General features: G+C 61.8%; 3 protein-coding genes across 9 annotated transcripts; 2 read left to right on the top strand and 1 right to left on the bottom strand.

Annotated features, from left to right (window-relative positions):
• Positions 1-4,176: 4,176 nt before the first annotated feature.
• GAL3ST4 (galactose-3-O-sulfotransferase 4) lies at positions 4,177-9,733 on the top strand. 6 transcript variants are annotated; one of them, XM_087919037.1, is made up of 5 exons: positions 4,177-4,563; positions 6,558-6,635; positions 6,776-6,916; positions 7,252-7,588; positions 7,989-9,733. In XM_087919037.1, exons 3-5 carry the CDS (start codon positions 6,783-6,785, stop codon positions 8,838-8,840), a joined length of 1,323 nt encoding a protein of 440 aa, XP_087775163.1. In that variant the 5' UTR covers positions 4,177-4,563; positions 6,558-6,635; positions 6,776-6,782; the 3' UTR covers positions 8,841-9,733. The 6 variants fall into 6 exon arrangements, with proteins under 6 accessions (XP_087775163.1, XP_087775168.1, XP_087775166.1 ...); XM_087919042.1 differs by lacking the exon at positions 4,177-4,563 and adding an exon at positions 5,070-5,442 and having other exon boundaries at positions 6,576-6,635; positions 7,255-7,588; XM_087919040.1 differs by lacking the exon at positions 4,177-4,563 and adding an exon at positions 5,070-5,442 and having other exon boundaries at positions 6,576-6,635.
• Positions 9,734-11,306: 1,573 nt separating this feature from the next.
• Positions 11,307-16,321, top strand: TRAPPC14 (trafficking protein particle complex subunit 14). Of its 2 annotated transcripts, none has more exons than XM_026723552.2 (11): positions 11,307-11,995; positions 12,078-12,173; positions 12,250-12,379; positions 12,461-12,547; positions 12,667-12,787; positions 13,464-13,611; positions 13,726-13,808; positions 14,454-14,617; positions 14,873-15,030; positions 15,203-15,396; positions 15,543-16,321. In XM_026723552.2, exons 1-11 carry the CDS (start codon positions 11,582-11,584, stop codon positions 15,694-15,696), a joined length of 1,749 nt encoding a protein of 582 aa, XP_026579337.1. In that variant the 5' UTR covers positions 11,307-11,581; the 3' UTR covers positions 15,697-16,321. The 2 variants fall into 2 exon arrangements, with proteins under 2 accessions (XP_026579337.1, XP_087775156.1); XM_087919030.1 differs by having other exon boundaries at positions 11,312-11,641.
• Positions 16,225-17,741, bottom strand: LAMTOR4 (late endosomal/lysosomal adaptor, MAPK and MTOR activator 4). The gene is made up of 4 exons (XM_087919011.1): positions 17,373-17,741; positions 17,199-17,300; positions 17,006-17,123; positions 16,225-16,913 (listed from the first exon to the last, which is right to left on the bottom strand). Exons 1-4 carry the CDS (start codon positions 17,739-17,741, stop codon positions 16,816-16,818), a joined length of 687 nt encoding a protein of 228 aa, XP_087775137.1. The 3' UTR covers positions 16,225-16,815.
• Positions 17,742-19,016: the final 1,275 nt, after the last annotated feature.

Here is a 19,016-nt window from a genome sequence, read left to right as displayed (position 1 = left end):
GATGAGGCCCGGCTAGCATGCGGCTTGCCACCCCCCACCCCACCCCCAAGAGGCCCCCAGCCAGCAAAGCCTGCAGCCCACGGGAGGGGCCTCTCGCCATCCGTGTCCCCCTTCCGTGACCTCCTTGGGCCCAGGCTCCCCCTGCCCACCTCTGACAACCCCGCTCCCATTCGACGCAGAAAGCGGACGTGGCTGCCACAAAACGTAGTGACGCTCTTTATTGTGACGGGGGGAGCAGAAGGGGGGACCCCCGCCTGGGCCTGCAGCAGAGACAGGCGCCTGGCTCCCTGGGCGGGGAGGGGTCCCTAGGCGATGAAGAGCTGCTGCGAGGGGGGGAGGCCACAGCTGCCCTTGTGCTCCTCGAAGAGTCGCTGCAGTGCCTGGACGTAGAGGCCATTTATATATTCTTGGCCTTAAGCAGGTTCAGCAGCCAATCAGGGGCTGGTGGGGACTTGCTGTTTAGCGAAAACTGGGACCAGAATTTAGCAAACGATGTAAACTGAGCCCAGTCATGGCAGCAGCTTTCAAGGGGCTGGGATGCCCCCTCCCCACCCACCCCCATGTTTGTTTTGAGCACAGGAAGAGGGTTAGTCCTTGTCTTTGTTTCGCAATGCCTGTTTCAAATTGTTCCGTCTGTGGCTCCCACCTCACAATGAAGGGGAAATATTCTGCCACCAGTCAGCATTGAAAAGGCCACCGGAAGTGTCACCGCCCCAGGCCTTCCACCCGCTTTCCTAGCATGGGGGGGCGGGGTGAGCACACACAGACACACACCTACCCCATAAAGTCTGCAGGCGAATGAGGACTAGTTCCGAGCTGAGCCCTACCAGCAGATCCGCGGCTGGTTCCTTCCCCAGGCCCAGCTTCTCTGCCTGCGTCCCCCTTTGCCCAGAATTGTGGTGGTCTCTCATGAAAAGAAGACACTACGCGAAGTTGTCTTGGGATGAGAGCGCAGAGAGAACTCCGAAACCCTCTTTTATTAGAAGCAATCTTTGTTAACGTAGCAATTTTGTTAACGTCCTATCACAAACGCATTACATCACACAACATGCACTGATCATTCGCATAAAGCATACAAGGCTGCAGAGTTTAAGTTTGCTACAGTTCTGGTTAAGACATGGCAACCATTTGTCTTTGCTCCTTGCTTCGTGTTCCAGCCAACTACCAGAAGGCTCCGTTGTCCTAGCACGTACCCAAAGAACAAAGAATCATAGTTCCCACACAGAATATCAGCCGAGATCTCCTGGGTCTCATCAGGGGAGACCACCCAACCCAAGGGGGCAGTTTGGGAGCCGCCCCAAAGGGCAGCGGCTGCAAAGGGGGAGATCCCAAACTGTCAAGACCCTCATATTTAACACGTTTTCATGTTTTCTCTTTGCCACCACAGAGCCCTGAAGGCCGCGGCCCTTTTGGTGGCCTTGGAGAATTCCTCTCCCTCGATTCTCCCTCTGTGAAATGGGACCAAAGGATCGCAGAGGAGAAATGAACCTGCCAATCACTGAGAGGCTCTGGCTGGGTAGAAGGGATGCTGCTGCTTCAACTTCCCCCATGGGAAAAGGGACCCTGCCAGAGCTTTGGCAGCTAAGACCGGCCCTGGCTTCCCTCTGGGCCCACAGACAACAGCAATCCCGTGCCTGCGTGAGAAGTGGAGCAGGCACAGCCTGTTCCTTGGAGCGCCATGCTGGGCAGCATCTTCTGGTTGCCCCAAGCCCTGGCACTTCTGCACCCCCGCCCCCCCCGCCGGGCGACCCTGCATAGCACAGACCCTGCCCCTCCCCTGGGTCTCCATCCTGGACCACTGAACCCCAGAGAGATCGGTGTTGGCCCAGGGAAGGAGCCAGGAAGACTGCAGTGCGGAAGCCTCACCTGGGGGGTGCGGTAGGTGGGGGTGGGGGGTTCCTCAGGCAGGGCTGCCTGAATCCGAGCCAGGAGGCCTTCCTGGAGCTGCAGGAAAAAGCTCCCTCCCCCCCCTCTTCCCCCAGCAGCAGTGGGTTAAAATGCTGGCTCAGGAGTCTGCGGCTCCCAGGCAGGCCCCAGCCTGCCCCCCCCCCCCATGGGCTGCTCTGCCTAGTCCAGGCTCTGCGTGCAGAGGGGGCAGGAGAGGGGCCAGCAACCAACCTACCTTTGTTCTCCAAAACGAAGAAGGCCTCGTCCGCCTCCCCCTCCTACAGCTGATACCACTTTAAGAAACCTTTCGTTGAGAAAAGATTTAGACCAAGGGCCCCACAAGTGCTTCCTTTGGCTCAAAGGGCCCTTGGACCCACACTCCCTGCAGAATGGAATCCATTGCTGACTAGACTCCGAAGCCACTAGACCACATGGAAAGTCTCAGCCTGAACTGAGGCCTCAGGTAGACACGGTGAGAGGCTCCCCAGTTCCTCTCATTCAACATTCCTTGTTGTGCACAGAGGAACCCAAGGCAGCTCCTCCAGGTGTGGAAGAACGAGGCAGAAATGAGCAATAACTTCCAGGTTTTTACAGGTGAAGGTGTCCAAGTAGCCGTGCAAGCGGCCCTAGAGCCAAGTTCCTGAGCCTCCCTCCACAGAGGAAGAACAGATCTGGACAGTTTTCATCCAATCTCCCCCCCCCCCCTTTTTTTTTTTTTGAAAAAATAGTTCACCTCCAGCTCCAGAAGACCTTGGAAGACGTGGATGTTCTGGTTCTGTTCCGGGTTTTAGGCTGGGATATTGGTGCCCAGAGGTCTTTGCTCCCTCTCGCAGATGAGCTTGGCAGGCTTGAGAGGGGGGTCATCCATCCGATCCCTCAGGGGCCTTCAACCCCATTCGCCCGCCCTGGTCTCCCCCTGGACTACCTGGGAGGGAGGAGCTCCACTGGGGGTCTCTCTGGCTGCTGCCAATCGGCTCTGGGGGTGGGTGGGGTGAACTCTGTCAGAAGCCTCCCCACCCCCGCTTTGCCTGGGGCCTCGCTCCTCCTTCCCACTCCTACTAAACAGCTACAAATAGGAAGCTGCTTGGTCAGGTCTTCTGCAGGTAGGGGAGGCGGTACCTTCCCTATGCTGATGACACCTGGTTGTACAGCTGCACCTGGGCAACCGAGCAACGCCAGCAAGGTCCTTTTCCACAGCCCGGACAATAAGCTTCAGCCCTGGAAAGACCCCCCCATCCCCCGCCCCATTTCCCCATTTACATTTTCCAAACGTAAGTTTGCCTGGTGTGACCCTTCTCCAGCCAGGGTAGGGATGCATCCCTGCTGCCTGCTTGAGCAGCTGTGAAGGGCTGGGGGGCACCAGTTCACCTTCTGGGCCAGGAAGCCTGGCTCCCAGCGATTCCCAGGCCTTGCTCCCCCTGCCTCCCCCTTGGATGGCTGTCCTGGGCCCCACGGGAGAGGCCTGGGGGCACAGTCAGAATGCAGCTGCCACCTGCCCACCATTTTTCCTTGTGCCCAGGTGATGCCCCTGCCCTGGCATCGGGGCTGGTTCCCAGTAATCCTCGGGGATGGGGGGTGGGGATCCAACTTCTGGTCCTCCCCTATGAAGCCCTGTGATGAAAGTCTGCAGAGATTCCCAGCCTTTTAGCTCTACAATTTAGGGTGAGCATCCTTTAATGGTCTGGGAGTACGGACGGATTTCCAGAGGGAAAATGGCGGACTACAAGAACCAGGGGCACCACTGAGGAGGCCACAGAGAAACCTCCAGGTAGCCTCAACGACCCTCTGAAAGGGGGCAAACCAACTCTCTGCGAGGAATAGAAATCCTTCCATTCCCCACTGTCCTGGCAGAACGGAGGAAGCTTCTTGGATGAGAAGCAAAACGTCTTCAAAAGAAACAAGGGATTCCACTCGCCCCCTGAAAACAAAAAAGCACCTTTGGGACAAGCCCTGCGCTGTTTATCAAGCCTGCCTCCAGAATTGCTGGCCCATCTGCTTCAACCAAACCGGGTTGGCACACTCCGCTTCCTACAATTGAGCAGTCCCATCTCTTAGGAAGGGTGCCCTTTGTGTCCTCAATCAGAGTAGAACTGGAAGGGACCTTGGAGGTCTTCTAGTCCAACCCCCTGGCGAAGCAGAAGACCCTACACACTTGGAGAACGGTCCCTCCTTAAGATCCTCCCGTGAGGAAGGTCTTGGCACCCACCTTCGGACTACACGGTTCCCCTCCCAGGGGTCTGGACAGATCCCATCCTAAGGGTGCTTCTCTGAGGCCCTGAGCCCATGGCTGAATGCAGGGTAGTTTGTTCTGGGGCCCAGATTTGTCATTATGTTTATGGTTTTGTGTTAATTTTTGAATGTACATTTGTCGTTTTGTTTTTAGGCTGCAAGCCAGCCAGAGTTGACTGGAGGAAGGCAGTGACGAAGGCTGAAGGCTGGGCAGCCCAAGGCCTGGCTCTGCCCCCAGCAGAGGCTGCTCCCTGCACCAGACCCCTTCAAGACTGGGGTGGGATGGCTCCGAGGGCGGCCTTGGCACAGAAGGATGGGAGGGGATGCCCAGCTGCCCTTCCCTTCAACCAAAGGAAGAGCCAGAAGGCCAGCCGAGGTTAAGCAGGCTTACAATCTCTGCTGCCGCTTGGTGGGGGGCGCAAAAGGTGATGGGACCATTTTCCGGAGGTAAAAAAAGTCGGCGGGGCTGGCAGAATGCGAGCTCAGCCCCCAGGGCCTGCCCTCGGCCCACGGCGGCCCTTTGCAGAGCCCACTGTCGGCCTTCAAGCAGGCGAGGCGGTGATAAGAACGGGTTCCGGGCGCAGAGCCAAATGCCACCCCACGGGGGGCTCCCAGGGGGCTTCTGGGGCAGCGGATCAGGGCCGGAGACTGAGCAGGCCCAGCTTCGGGGAAAGGAGGCTGAGCAGGGGGGAGCTGCGGACGCGCCTGAAGCGCCCGGCGCCTTTCGAGTCCAAGAGCCGAGCCGGCCGGCCGGCCGGATGCGCTTAGCGGCACCTTCGGCTTCGGCCGTCCTTCAGCCTGTACTTTAGGCCGTGTTGGGTGGGGGGTTGTTGCGGAGCGCGGGACAAAGAGAAGCCCGCTGGGCGGGGCAAATGTGGGGAGCGGGAGGTCCACGGAAAGCCGCGGGGGCGGGCAGAAAGCGCGAGTGACCAGAAAAGTTTGAGACAGAAAAGGGGCGGAGGGAGAACGCCAGAAGAAAGGAGGAGAGAAGGGGGTCGAGGAGAGCCAGCGGCGGAAGCGCCCCCCTCCTCCCCCCCCGCTCCGGATTACCATCGTCGGTCGGCGCCGTAGCGCTGATCGCACCCGTCCCCTCGCTCGTCCCCGAATGGGCGAACTGGGCAGCCGTGGGAAGGGCAGCGATCGCGCTTAGACCCCCGACTCTTTCTCGGTGAGGCAGACCGGGAAAAGTTTGGAGACGCCGACGGATCTGCGGGCGGAGGGACCGAGGCGGAGACACCCACCCCCGTTCCCAGCGGCTGGTGGTCGAGCGTGCGCTGGGGACCCCCGCAGTCGGCAGGACAACCTGCCATGAAGACCTTGCACAAGGTGTGCGGAGATGGGCGGTCTGAGGCTACTCCAGGGAGGCGCTCTGCACGTGCTCTGGAGGCGCCGGGTTTGCTTATGGGTTCTGAGCGAGGGCTTTCCAACGAGCCCCCCACGGGGCTGGGTTTGCGGGCTGGTGGGTGCAGGCTGCGTCCAGCTTGGGTGCGAAGTCAGCCTCATCCCCGCCGGCGTCTGGTAGCGAACGGCCGGAAGGCAGGCAGAAGTAATCCGATGGATGCGGGGGGCGGGGGGGGGCGGAGAGCGGGTGCGAGCCCCCCCCCACCCCCAAACGAACCTATTGAGAAAACGGCTTGCCTCGGCCCCGCCGTGAGTCGCGCAGCAGGAGGCTCTTTAGGGGCGGGGGGGGGGGGCGCTCCACCGGCTTCAGAGAGGCCCCGCCCCAAGGGGGGCTGCCAAGCGGGGACCCCTTTCACTTGGGAGGAGTCTGTACAACTGGAAGCCTCCCCCCCCCATCCTGGGCTTAAACCCCACAAGTGAAAAACTTGGGGGCTACATTTGCACAAAGGCCAGGCTTGGTTGGCTTCCCCCTTGATTCTCTCTTCAGTCCCGGTTCGCTTTGTGACTGAAAATGTGGCTGCCCAGTTGCTGAGGGAGCAGGGCAGTGGTTCCAGTTGTCCTGGCTGGGAAGGCAGCACCCTCCTGCCTCATGTCCCACCCTGGTCCTTGGGAAAGAAGGCAAGGAGCTCGCCCAACCACGGGCTGCCCCCCTGGTGGTGCGCTCACAGAGGGCCTTGTTAGAGACCCCCACCCCAAGGGCAGGAGCCTTACCACTCCCTCCCTCCCACCTGCCTGCCTTGAGTTGGGCCTGAAGAAGAGAAGGGGGGAGGTGGACACAGAGGGCCTGGGGGGGAACCTACCATCCAGTCAGCAGTTTGGCTTTGCTGCAGGGAGGGGGAGATACTCCCCAAGGGCCTCTTGGGGATCCTGCCATTTGCCCCTGTGAGGTGGGCCTTCCCCACTGCCTCCCCTGGCCATTCGAGGGACCTCGGCTGGCTTGGCTTGAGCTGTGCCAGGCTGGGGGTGGGGGAATCCAGGCAGGGGATCAGACCCTGAGGCCAGGCCAGGAGGATCTGCACTGGCTGTGTGCTTTCTCCTAGCACCTGATCTCTACCCAGGTGACCCCTGCAAGACGGGGACCGGTCCAAAGGGCAGCCGTGGAACTTCCTGCCCTGCAGGTGAACCAGGCTTCCCTTGGGAGTGAAGGAGGAGGGCAGGTGCAAGGCCTTGAGGGCTCCCCCCACAAGGCCCAGGGATGGGCTTTGCCAAGCACAGGGCTCTCCCATCACTGCTAACTCTCCTCCACCCCCACCCCCAGGTGAAGGATGAGGAGCCTTCCCAGGCGGCAGCGGTGGTGCTGCTGCAGCTGCTGCCGGCTGCCCTTGCTCTGGGTCGTGCTGGCTGTCTGCACAACGATTGGCTTCACGGTTCAGCTCCTGGGCATCTCCCTTTCGAAGAGGTAACGCCTGCCCCACTCCCTCCAGTTCAGCTGGGCAGTGGCTGGGCGCCCAGAGGAGGTGGGAAACGCTTGGCAGAAGGTGGCCAGGCCGCAGGGGAGATCTCAGGAGGAGGGCCAGCCCAGGATCGGGCCTAGTGGAGTGGGAGCCCAGCGGGGAGACCCAGGGCCAGGAGGCAAAGGCAGAGCCTCCCCGGAGAAGGTGCTGGCCAAACCCTTCCCACCCACCCCCGGTGGCCCAGACAGCTAGCAGGGCTTGTCCAGGAAGGCGCCTGGTTCTGCTTCCGAAAGGAGCCTTCCAGCCTTTGTCAGCTGGCTCCTTTTCCAAACTCTCCCAGCAGGCTGTCCTCGGCTCCTCCGCTGCTCCCCCCCCTGCCTGCTCCGGGCCCCTCAGCAGGGCCTGCGGGGGTGGGGGAGGAAGAGCCTGGCGCCCCCCTCCTCTCTTGCCAGCCACGGCAACACCTGGTCTTCCTGAAGACGCACAAGACTGCCAGCAGCACCCTGGTCAACATCCTGCACCGCTTTGGGGACACCCGATCGCTGCGCTTTGCCCTTCCGGCCGGCTACCAGTTCAACTACCCCAAGCTCTTCCAGGCACGGCGTGTGAAAGGCTGGCACCCTGAGGGGCCCCCATTCGACATCCTCTGCCACCACATGCGCTTCAACTTGCCGGAGGTGGGTGGGAGGGGTCCAAGGCAGCCAGTCTGGCTTCAGGGGGAGGGAGATGGGAAGGAGGGCACACACCGAGGCCTCGAGGCGCTTCCTCCAAGGGGCTTTTCACAGCCGGGAGGGAGCTTCGCTTCTGGCTGGGCTTGTACAGCACCCCATCTCCCAAGACGCTGCTAGCTGAGGCTCCTCCAGAGGGGGGGGGGATGCGGAGCAGGCGAGAAGGGCTGCCTAGGAAGGCGAGGGGTGCCAGGAGAGGGAGCGACCTGGAGGAAGAGGCTGTGCACGTGGTCATGCGGATGGCCTGGGCTCCAGCTTCCACCAAGGAGATGGGCCGGAGCCTGCCGTTTTCGTGGGCATCATCTCCTGTGGTTGGCATTAGCACTAACCTCTGCCTGTTCCCCTCCAGGTGCAGAAGGTGATGCCCACAGACAGTTTCTATTTCTCCATAGTGCGGGACCCGGCTTCCTTGGCTGAATCGGCTTTCTCCTATTACCGGGGTGTGGTCCCCGCCTTCCGCCGGGCTCGCTCACTGTCGGAGTTCCTGGCTTCTCCACAGAACTTCTACCGGCCTGGGGAGCGTGGCAGCCACTATGCCCGCAACCTGCTCTGGTTTGACTTTGGCCTTGATCCGCCAGCAAGCCCTGGCTTAGCCGCCATCCATGCTGCCCTGCTGGGACTGGACCGCATTTTCCACCTGGTGCTGCTAACGGAATACATGGACGAGTCGCTGGTCCTCCTGCGTGACGCCCTCTGCTGGAGCTTTAGGGACGTGGTGGCCTTCCAGCACAACCTGCGCAATCCAGAGGCGGTTCACCAGCTGGGCCCCATCGATGCTGCTCAGCTCCGCGCCTGGAATCACCTGGACTGGCACCTTTACACTCATTTCAACCGCACTTTCTGGGCGCGGGTGAAACGCTTTGGCACTGCCCGCATGGCTGGCGAAATGGCCGTTCTCCGGAAACAGCGGGCAGAGTTTACCCGGCGCTGTTTGCAAGGGGGGGGCCCGCTGGAGCCAGGCCACATTGCTGATGAGCGCATCCGCCCCTTCCAGTTTGGGCAGGTGCCAATCCTAGGTTATGCCCTACAACCCAGCTTGGCATCTGGCCTGCAGGTGGTGTGTCAGCAGATGGTCACTCCTGAACTGCAATACAAAGACCTCCTTGACGCCAAGCAGTTTCCCCGCCCGCACAAGAGGGGCGACCTCAGGCAGGGAGGGGAAGCTGCTCACAACAGCTCTTGGCAGAAGCCGTCCAACTGAAACGCCCCGGTGCTCTGCCAGCCACCCCTGGGCACGCAGGACGCAATGGGCAGAGGGGCCCTGCGGGAGCTGCAGGGATGTGCGATGCCAGAGACATGAAGAGGCTCTTTTAAACGGCTTGGAATTGTTTAAGACTCGGAGACAAAGAGGGCAACGCACCTTCTCTGACCCACCAGGCAGCTTGATGTGAGAGCAGCTTCCATAATTGGATTTCTTATGACTGGGCCAGGAAGAGCATCACACACACACACACACACACACACACACACACACACTCCTTGGGTAATCTCTTGCCCTTTGTGCACGGTATTATTTTTCCCCCTCCCACCCTAACAAGGCATCTTCCAAAGCCTGGTAGACCAGAGTTCCTGGGCTGCCTCACTCCACACTTGGGCCCACCCAAGCACTCCTGCTGTGTGGCTGTGGAGCGCCTCTCTCCCCTGCCCCTGTCTCTCCCCAGAGGCAGTGGGACTCCTTCCCACTGGGGAAGGCCAGGGAAGCTGGAGCCGCCCTGGGGCTCCCTGGCTCTTCTCTGCTTGGGGAAAGGAGGCTGCCCTGGAGGCTCCTCAGGCAGGGAGGCTCCGGTGGCCCTGCGGACAGCTCCAGGGCCATATTTGGGGGCCCCCCGAGCCCAGGGTTGGAGTTGGGGCAAAAACTCAAGGACCTGTGGAGGCTTTGCTGGCAAACGCCGGGAGAGAAGGAAGCTGCACTGAAGTTGAGGAGAAAGCCAGCAAGATGCACAGCCAATTCCGAACGGGAAGGAAGGTAAGGAAAGAAGAATTGTTGCAACAATTAATCATTCAGCATTATCTGACCCAATAGAAGGGCTTAATTTATGGAGTTTCACATACAGAATAATAAATTGCAACAAATAAAAAGGCTTCCAGAGAAAAGCCTTTCCAAGTAGCTTCTTTAGCTTTGCCTAAACTCTGCCCCTCAGCCAGGCAGCCTGAAGGGTGACTGGAGCCAGCAACCAACAAGTAGGACGACCTGCTTACGGGCTTAATCCTGCTGGGGCATCAGGGTCACTCAGGGGTGCAGGGATTAGGTAGGCTTTGTCTGGCCATCTCAGGCTGTTTCTCTTTTAGCCTGAACAAAAGAACCTCAAGGAAAAGTGCACGGCCTCCCCCCCCCCCCCGCTTTGCCCAGGAGGCCCTGTGGCCCAGCTGTGCCTTGCACAAGCTCCGTAGTCCGTCTGCCACTCAGTCAAAATAAAACTGGATTTTGCTGCCCCTTAAGAGCAAGGTTGGACTATGCAAAAGGGCAGGGTGGAGAAATAGCTGTCGTCCCACATAACCCTGGGAAGGAAGCCATGGGTGTTCCCAGCAAAGTCTGGCAGCTGCTGTGAAGCCTCAGAAGAAGCTCCCGACTCCAGCTCTCACCCTCTCCCATCACCCACAGCAGGCTGCTGGACAATGCCACGGCCCGCTAGATGGTCTGAGCGCCGTTAGGCGTGTCCAACTCTCATGGAGAAGAGCGTGCGCGGCTCCCCAGCCGGAGAAGCCACAGCTGCACAGGGCCACCTTGGCCTTCTGGCTGGGCAGGGAGGCAGGCCCGAGGCTGGAACCCGGTGCCCGTCTTCAGCCCACCCTGAGAAATGAAGAACCTCAGGCTCACCACCTTTGCTGCTATGCAACGGTTCAGATTTGCACCTTTGCTCTTGATCGGCCCCAACAGCCAAGTCAACCGAAAAGCTAGGCTGGCACCTCTGGTTCAAGAAGCATCCATACTGTGGATACACTCCAATTGCAATAGCTCTTCCCAGCATTTTGGCCAGTGGTGACGTTCACATTTTTTCCTCCATTGTACAATTACTGTGCTCACTTTTTGAAAAAGGAGCGTGTCCATGTCAAAAATTAAAACACATTCATTGCTGTAGTCTGAGCCTTACTTGTTTTGTGTTCCTAAGGCACCTTTTATCCTTAAAAACCAAGATTTTGCTCTCCAGAGGGGGACATTTCTGCTTTTGAGGGAAGTGACCCATGGGTGGCAGGACTGGTAACTTTCAGCCCAGCCGCCCTGTCCAGCTGCACAGCGCTGCTTCAAGTCAGGGCTGGGTGGCGCTTTCTCACTGCCAGCCCTCCCTCCAGCTGCCTTCTTCCCAGGAAGGAAACGCACGGAGCAGCTCCTTCGGGGTGGTTTCTCACAACTTGAACCCTTTACTCTGAATCTGAGCCCAGGGATGAGGGCGATAACAATGGAGAAGAAAAATTCAACTCTCAGGTGGCACCGCCTGGCCCGAGTAGCTCGTGTGTGTGTGCGTGCGACACACACAGAGAGAGGGCCAGAGGCCGGTCTCCTTGGGCATTGCCTTCAAAAGCCCATCTGGCCACGCTGAAGAGGAAGGGCCTGGCCGGGGGGAGATAGGCGCGAAGCCCCGAAGGCTCCCGCGGCGCAGCGGTCGAGCAAAGGGCGGGCAGTCAGCAGGGAGAGGCCGAGCGCTTCCTCGCCCCGCCCGCCAAGCTGCGGCCGCCTCCGCCCCGCCTCCGCCTCCGCCCCGCCTCCTTCGCCGCCTTGCTCTCCCGGAGACCCCGGGCCGAATCCGCCTCGCCTCGCCCTCCTCTCCTCTCCTCCAGCACCCGCCCGGCCGGAGCCCGACCAGGGGGATCCCAGCCGCCCATGCCGTGCCGCCCCCGCCCCGCCGCAAGCGCCGCCGCCGCCGCCGCAAGCGCAGCCGCCGCCGCCGACTCTCGCCGCCCGGCTGGGAGCTCGCCCGCCGCCCGGCCCGCCCGCCCGCCGGCATGGAGTCCCAGTGCGACTACTTCATGTACTTCCCGGCTGTGCCCTTCCCGGCCCGCGAGGTGCTCCTGGGGGAGCCAGGCCGGTACCGGGCCTTGCCGCGGAGGAACCACCTCTATCTGGGCGAGACCGTCCGCTTCCTGCTGGTCCTGCGGTGCCGCTCGGATGCCGGCGGCGCTCCCCGGCCGCCCTGGGGGGAACTGGCAGGCTCGCTCTCGGCCCTGGCCAGCGTCAGCCCGGCTGGCGGCGGCGGCGGCGGCGGCGGCGGCGGCCTTGGAGACGAGGCCCTCCTTGGTGAAGCAGCGGAGGAGGGCGCGGCTGGAGCCGGGGAGGCGGCCGCCAATGGCAGCGTCTTCCGGGAGTGCCGGGCGCTCCTGACCCACGGCCACGGCGGCCCCGGAACGACGGCCGTGGCCGTAAGACCGGGACCGGGGCGGCGGCGGCGGCGGGGCTCGCTGCGCCCCAAGGAGCGTTCTGACCCCGGGCTCCCTCCTGCAGGTCCCCCCCGAGGAGCCCATCGTGTCCACCGACGAAGTCATCTTCCCGCTGACCATTTCTCTGGACCGGCTGCCGCCCAGCACCGTCAAAGCCAAAGTAAGCCCCCGCCTGGCCCTGCCCCCGCCGGCGCGCGCGCTCCGGGCGGGCTGGTCTGAGGCCGCTTCTCCCGCAGATCGTGGCGACCGTCTGGAGGCGCGACCGAGAGAGAGGCGAGGTCCGCGAGCGCGGCTACCTCAGCATCCTGCAGGACCGGGCCCCTTCCCAGATCTTCCGCGAGGAGCAGGGCGCCTTCAAGGCGCAAGGTGAGCCTAAAGGGCGGGCGGGCGGGCGGCGGCCTCCTGCGCTGGCGGTGCGGCGCTGATTTCTCTGCCCTCGGTTTGCAGTGAGCACCATGCTGACCGTGCTGCCGCCCCCGGAGCTGAAGTGCCAGCAACTCAACGTGTCCGGGAAGCACTTGATGGTGCTCAAAGGTGCGCTTGAGGAGGGGAGGGGAGCTCCGTCTCCCCTGCAGGCAGGCAAGGCAGTCGGCCTGCCTTCCCTCCCCCCCCTCCCCCCGTCATGCCTGGCTTTGCCCCGTCTCCCTCCCCAGTTCTGAACGCGGCCTCCCAGGATGAGCTCTCGGTGTGGGACGTGCGGATCCTGCCCAACTTGAATGCCAGTTACCTTCCCATGATGCCAGACGGCTCTGTCTTGCTAGTTGACGATATCTGGTAAGAGGGCCAGGAGGGAGGGAGGGTGTGTGTGTGTGTGAGAGAGAGAGAGAGAGGGTGGGGGATTTAAGTGACATTCCCTACTTTTCAAAACATGCTTTTGAGCAGCCCAAACCCCACTTTTCCCTGAGCTGCATTTCCCTAGGCCCAGTTCCAGGGCTGGCATGGGAGAGCCACAGCAGGGCCCCTCAGTCACAGCCAGTTTGAACCCCCCTCTCAGGGCTGTTCTTTCGTTGTGGGGAAAACAGGGGGAGGAAGGTGCGCGTTGGATCCCTTCGCTACCTTATTTTTAAAAACAATAAAGCGGGAATAAAGAAATGTGCTCCGCTCTCACCTTGCACCATGGGTGATTTCTTGCTCGGTGGAGGAAGCTGTGAGGAAGGCATCCTTCCTGGAGAGGGAGGGGGGCCCTTGGGCTACCCTGAGGAGGCAGGAGGAGAAGCTGCCTCCGAGGAGAACCCAGGAGCTGGGAAGGGAGCTTCTCGCATGGCGGAATCTGGCGTGGGATCCTCCTCTTTTCCCAGCGGGGAGGGCTGTGGGCAGAGGCAGGGCTGCATTCCCCAGGCCTAGAATTGGGCAGGGAAGCGGTGTGTGTGCGTGCGTGTGCGCTGCCCGTGTGAGGAGGGGGCCGGGTCGCAGGTTTTCCTTGGGCTGCTTCTGTTCCCGCTCCCCACAGCCACCAGTCCGGAGAGGTCTCCATGGCCTCCTTCTGCCAGGTGCCCTCAGCCAACTCCGCGTGGCCCTGCTCCCTCCGGGCCCTGGAGGAGCAAAACTTCCTTTTCCAACTGCAGGCGCCAGAGCAGCCCCCGGACAGCGCCAAAGAGGTGAGCTTCTCCCTCCCCTGGACCCCAAGGGCTCCTCCTCGCCTGGGCACCTGCTGCACCGAGCGGGAGAGGGACACAGGGGGGCTACCTCTCCTTCTCCTCTGGCACTTGCAGGGCCTGGAGGTCCCCCTCATTGCGGTGCTGCAGTGGTCGACTCCCAAACTCCCATTCACGAGCAGCATCTACACGCACTACAGGTGAGCAGCTCTTCCTTCAGGCCAGAAAGGACGCAGCCAGCCCCGGAGAGGAGGAGGCCCCTTGGCAGGCCCGGAAAGGCAGAAGAGCCCCCAAGACCCATAAGAGTGGGATCGGGGGCCCCTTTTTCTTGCTGGGGATCCCCCTGGTGTGGCAGCCCAGCACTTACTTTGCCTTCACAGCCGCCTGGCCAGAGTTGGCTCCTCCGGCAGCCGCCTGCTGGAAGCACCCCTGAATTCTGTCCTTCTGCTGTTCTAACACTGTCCCCCCAAAACTGTAGCCTGCCAGAGGAGGAGGAGTGTCCCAAGTGGGCGTCCAGACTGACGTCCAGACACCCTCAAGCAGCCTTTCAGGGGGGAGAAGGTTCAAAGCCTGATTCAGAAATGTAGAGGCCACTTTTAGTGTATTCCTTACACAGACCCTGCCCCCCCCTTTTTTTTGGGGGGGGGGTTATGGCATTTAGAGGCGGAGGGAGGGGCCCAGCGCCAGAGGAGCTGGCCTTCCTGGGTCAACCTTGGCAGCCAAAACTCCAGGGGTCTCACTTACCGCCGGGAGGAAAAAGCTGTAGGGCGGAACCAAAGGGAGGTGGCCTCCAAGCCAAGAGCTCTGGGGCTTCAGGCAGGATGTCCCCTCGCTTTCCCTCATAGGCTGCCCAGCATCCGCCTTGCCCGCCCCAGGTTTGTGATGACCGCAGAATGCGAGTCCCCGGTTGCTGTGCATCGGCGCTTCGTAGTCACGTACACCCTCATCAACAACCTGCAGGACTTCCTGGCCGTGCGCCTGGTGTGGACGCCAGAAAGTGCTGCTGCAGGTGAGCCGGGGTGGGGTGGGGGGGTGGAGGAGGCTCCTGGGAGGAGCGGGTGGCCCTTCAGCATCACCTCTTTCAGGCTTGGCCCATGTGCAGCGGCCGGTGGGCTGGGAGGGAAGGCCGGGAGCTGCACAGGCCTCTCCCCGCCCCCCACCCCGCCCCCCCCCGGGCACCGATTGGGTTTGGGAGCCTGGTGGGTCTTTGGGCCCCCCTTGACCGCCCTTGCTCTGCCCCCCTCTTCCCCGCTGGGTCCCTCAGGGAAGAAGCTGAATGCCTGCGACGAATGTCACGCCACCCCAGACCCCCAAGACTCCATTGTGTGCCACACCCCTCTCAACAACCTGGGATTCTCCCGCAAGGGCAGCGCCCGCACCTTCTGTGTCACCTTCCAGGCTCTGCGTGCCGGCTTGTTTGAGGTAAACGTCCCCACATGCTGCACAAGGCAAGCATGGATCAGTTGGCTCCACAAGCCAGGATCCTCCTGCCGATGGCAGTGACCAATCTTGGTCCCATCCGGTTTCAACATTGCACAGCAGGAGGATGGCAGACCAACCAAGACGGCTCTCCTCTCTTCCCCCCCCCCCTCAGCTGTCCCAGCACATGAAGCTGAAACTCCAGTTCACCGCCAGCGTCTCCAACCCGCCTCCAGAGGCCAGGCCGGTCTCCCGCAAAAGCAGCCCCGGGAGCCCGGCAGTGCGGGAGCTGGTGGGGCGTCATCAGGCCAGCCTCGGGCGCTCCCAGAGCTTCTCACACCAGCAGCCGACACGGGGACACCTCCTGAGGTGGGTGCTGTAGAGGAAGCCGTCTTTCCGGGGGAGGGGGTTAGGAAGGAAGCGGCTGGAGAGCCCCCCACGGGGCTCTGCAGGCCTCGGCTAGGAGGAAAAGGGCGGGACTTCCTCCCTGCTCACCTCTCTCCCGCTCCCCATAGGTCAGGAAGCGTCATGGAGCGCCGGGCCATAACGCCCCCTGTAGGCTCCCCAGTGGGCCGCCCTCTTTATCTACCCCCGGACAAGGCTGCCCTGTCCCTTGACAAAATTGCCAAACGAGAGTGCAAGGTGCTGGTGCTGGCGCCCGTCACATGACCGAGGAGGGGAGGCCCCAGAAGGGGCAGCTCTGGGAACCAGCCCACCGGACGCGCCACCCAGCCTCAGAACCAGACCTGCTCCAGACATCTGAACTTCACAGGATGGACCCCCTCCGCTCCTCACCCCCCCATTCCCCTCCTCCAATGGGACTGCTCAGCTTCTCCGCTGGCTGAGGGGGGCTGCTGCCCCTCTCGCCCACCCTCTCTCCCCCTCCGGCTGAGAAGCAGCAAGGAGAGATTTTCTTCACTGGGGAGGAGGGGGGGGGCTCTGTATGAAAGCCAAGAGGGAGCAGCAGCAGCTGCATGCCCCCCCTCCCCCACGGTACGGACAGCAGCAGAGGTCCCCACCGAAAGGCACCTCCAGCCCCTGCTGACAGGAGGAACCTTCCGCCTTCCCGCCCTGCACTGGGCCACGGGACGGGGCCTGGAGGCTCCCAGGCGTGGCTGCATTCCTAGACGGGGGAGGGCCAGTCTCTAGCCCCCTCCCTACCTCACCCTCCCAGGCCAAGGCCACTTTCCATTGCACTTTATTTAATTTTTGTTATTTATATTTTTTATTTGCTCAGAAGCAACTCCAACTCCATGTATGTGCTTACAAATAAACTGCACTGGCTGGCCGGCAAGTAACATGCTTGATGGGTCTCTTTGGTGTCCTCTGGCACCGTCCCTCTCCCGCCGGTGGGGTCGCCTGGTCTCCAGGCAGCCTCCGCTCTCGGTCCGGTCTGCACCGCTCGCCTAGATCTTCCCCTGGTTTCAGGCAGCCCAACGCATCCAAGGTGGAGACCGCCGGCAGCAGCCATCGGCCCGGAAGAGGCTGGGCAGGCGCTTCTCCTCAGGGCGATGCCTGCCAAAGCAGCCCCTTCCCCGGAGGGCCCGGCAGGGAAAGGCTCTGCCCCTTTCTTGACACCCTGAGGGGCGTTTGTGGGGGAGGGAAACGCCCCCCCAATAGGGACCAGAAACGGAAGGGGGATGGGAGGCACCAACGGGGCTTCCAGGAAGGAAAGAAGGTAGGGAGGGTCCCCCACTCCCTGCCGTTGGGGAGGGGAGGGGGGAGGGGGTACCGCAGAGCAAGCCTGCCTCCACGTGACGGGGGTGGGGGGTGGGAGGCCGGAGCAGCTCAGACGACCACGGGCTCCGGGACGCTGTTGAGCCGCTTCACCACGAAGAGCTTCTGGCCGGAGACGGTCGCCAGCAGGGAGTGTTCCCCGAAAACCACTGCGGGGAGAGGAGGAGGAGGAGGCGGGGCGGCGCCGGTCAGCGGAGGCCACCCCGCCCCGCCCTCGCCCCCGCCCCGCCGGGACGCTCACCGGAGAGGCGGCGGAAGGGCAACTCCGGGCCGCGCGGGAGCCGGAAGGCGCAGGCCGTGCTCACCAGCTCCGCCATCGCGCCCGCCGTGCGCTCGTCGTTCTCCAGGTCGCCGGCCGACTGCGGGGAGAGGCCGGTCAGCGGCAGCCGCGGCGCCCCCGCCCCGCCCCCGCCCCGCCCCCGGCCGCCCCTCACCGCCAGGACGGCGCCGTCGCAGATGACCAGGTAGCCCGTCTGCTCCGGGATGCGCTCCAGGCCCTGCGTGAGGGCCGCCGCCGCCGCCGCCGCCGCCGCCGCCTGCCGGGAAAGCAGCGCTCGGTCAGCCCGGCCGCCCCCGCCACCCCCGCCGCCCCCCGCTTCGGAGCTCACCATGCCCGCCGGAGCCGCCGAGAGTCGCAGGCGGAAACGGGGCCGCCCACCGACCGCTGCGGAAACGGAAGGGGCCGACCTCCGGAGACGCCCCACGGGCGCGCCCTTCCGGTGAGGGCGGTCTGGCCGGAAGAGGCTCCGCCTCGGGATTCGGGCGGCCCCCTGCCGCGGGTAACTCCGCCTCTTCCGGTGACGCCTATGGCAGAGGGCGGGGCGGTCTCGCCTGCCCCTCCCCCTCCCTCCCTCCCTCGCGCGGGGCTCCCCTCCCGGCCGACGCCCGGCGCTGAGCGGCCCGGTTTGCGCGGGGTGCCGGTCACCCGCCGGAGGCCGCCCTGGTGCCGCCGCCGCCGCGCTCCGGGCTGGTCGCATCCTCTGAGCATCCCTCAGTTTAGTTTGGTTTCCAACGCCCGCCGTCTTCACGACCATGAAAATAAACCCAAACGCGTCCTTCCCCCTTCTTCACACGTTGCACCGCACCCACCCTGCCCTCCGCAGCAGAATTCAGCAGAGCTGCTGCCCGGGGACAGAAGCTGCTTTTCTGCCTCTTCGTCCTGGTTTCTGTTCTCCTGTGCCGCCTCTGCCAGACGGGAATGGTCCCCCCCCCCCAAAAAAGGGGCTCCCAGGTTGAGGTGGATCTTTTGAACTTTCTTTAGGCAGCGGGAGCTCCCGAGCTCTTGCAAAGAGGGGGGGGGAGGGGGCAACCCATCCTCCTCCGAGGGGCAACCACCTCAACCCTCCGGAGCGCTTTCCTGCCTGGCCCCGTGCAATTGGCAAACCACACAGGTGTGCAGGAAGTTAAGATAGTCTCTCTGGGGCAGCGGGAGGAGGTGCCCAGCAGTTTCTCCTCCGGTTGGTAGTGTTTCCGGAGAAGCCTCGGGTAGTAGAATCTCTGCTGGGCCCTTTTGACCAGGGCTGCAATGTGGGTCCCCCAGGTCAGGTCCTCTTTTAGGGTAACACCCAGAAACTGAAAACTGGCCACTTGCTCCCCTCGGTCTCCATAGATAGGCAAGGGCTGGAGGTCTGATCTGTGCCTTCTATAATCCACTATAAGCAATAACCAAGTTATTGTCTCCCCACCACGAAAGCAACCGGTCCGGTCCACCTCATCTCGGTAGGCAGACTCATAACTTTTCCCTTGTGGACACCGAGAGCGTTTGCACCAAGACAGATTCCTTGGGTGTCCAGTCACACTTGGCCAATAAAAGAATTCTATTTCTATTCTATTCTTATCCTATCCTAATTCTATTTCTATCCTATCCTATTCTTATTGTACCCCATGACTATCATTAAGGGTTGTACCTGATGATTCTTGACTCTGATGAATGTCTCTTTTCTTTTATGTACACTGAGAGCATTTGCACCAAGACAAATTCCTTATGTGTTCAATCACACTTGGCCAATAAAAGAATTCTATTTCTATTTCTCTATTCTATTTCTTTTCTATTCTATTCTCATGTTCTGTTCTATTGTATTCTTGTTGTATCCCATGACCATCATTAAGTGTTGTACCTGATGATTCTGGACTCTTGATGAATGTATCTTTTATGTGCACTGAGAGCATTTGCCCCAAGACAAAATCCTTGTGTGTCCAATCACACAATTGGGCGATAAAAGAATTCTATTTTATTTGTTCAGGCTGCAGAG

Source organism: Pseudonaja textilis, unplaced genomic scaffold (assembly GCF_049901715.1).
Source record: "Pseudonaja textilis isolate UNSWEBS1 unplaced genomic scaffold, rPseTex1.2 PTEXSCF23, whole genome shotgun sequence".
NCBI classification, from domain to species: domain Eukaryota; kingdom Metazoa; phylum Chordata; class Lepidosauria; order Squamata; family Elapidae; genus Pseudonaja; species Pseudonaja textilis.
Note: the sequence above shows the minus strand (reverse complement) of the source record. Positions and strands in the feature narration are given on the sequence as shown.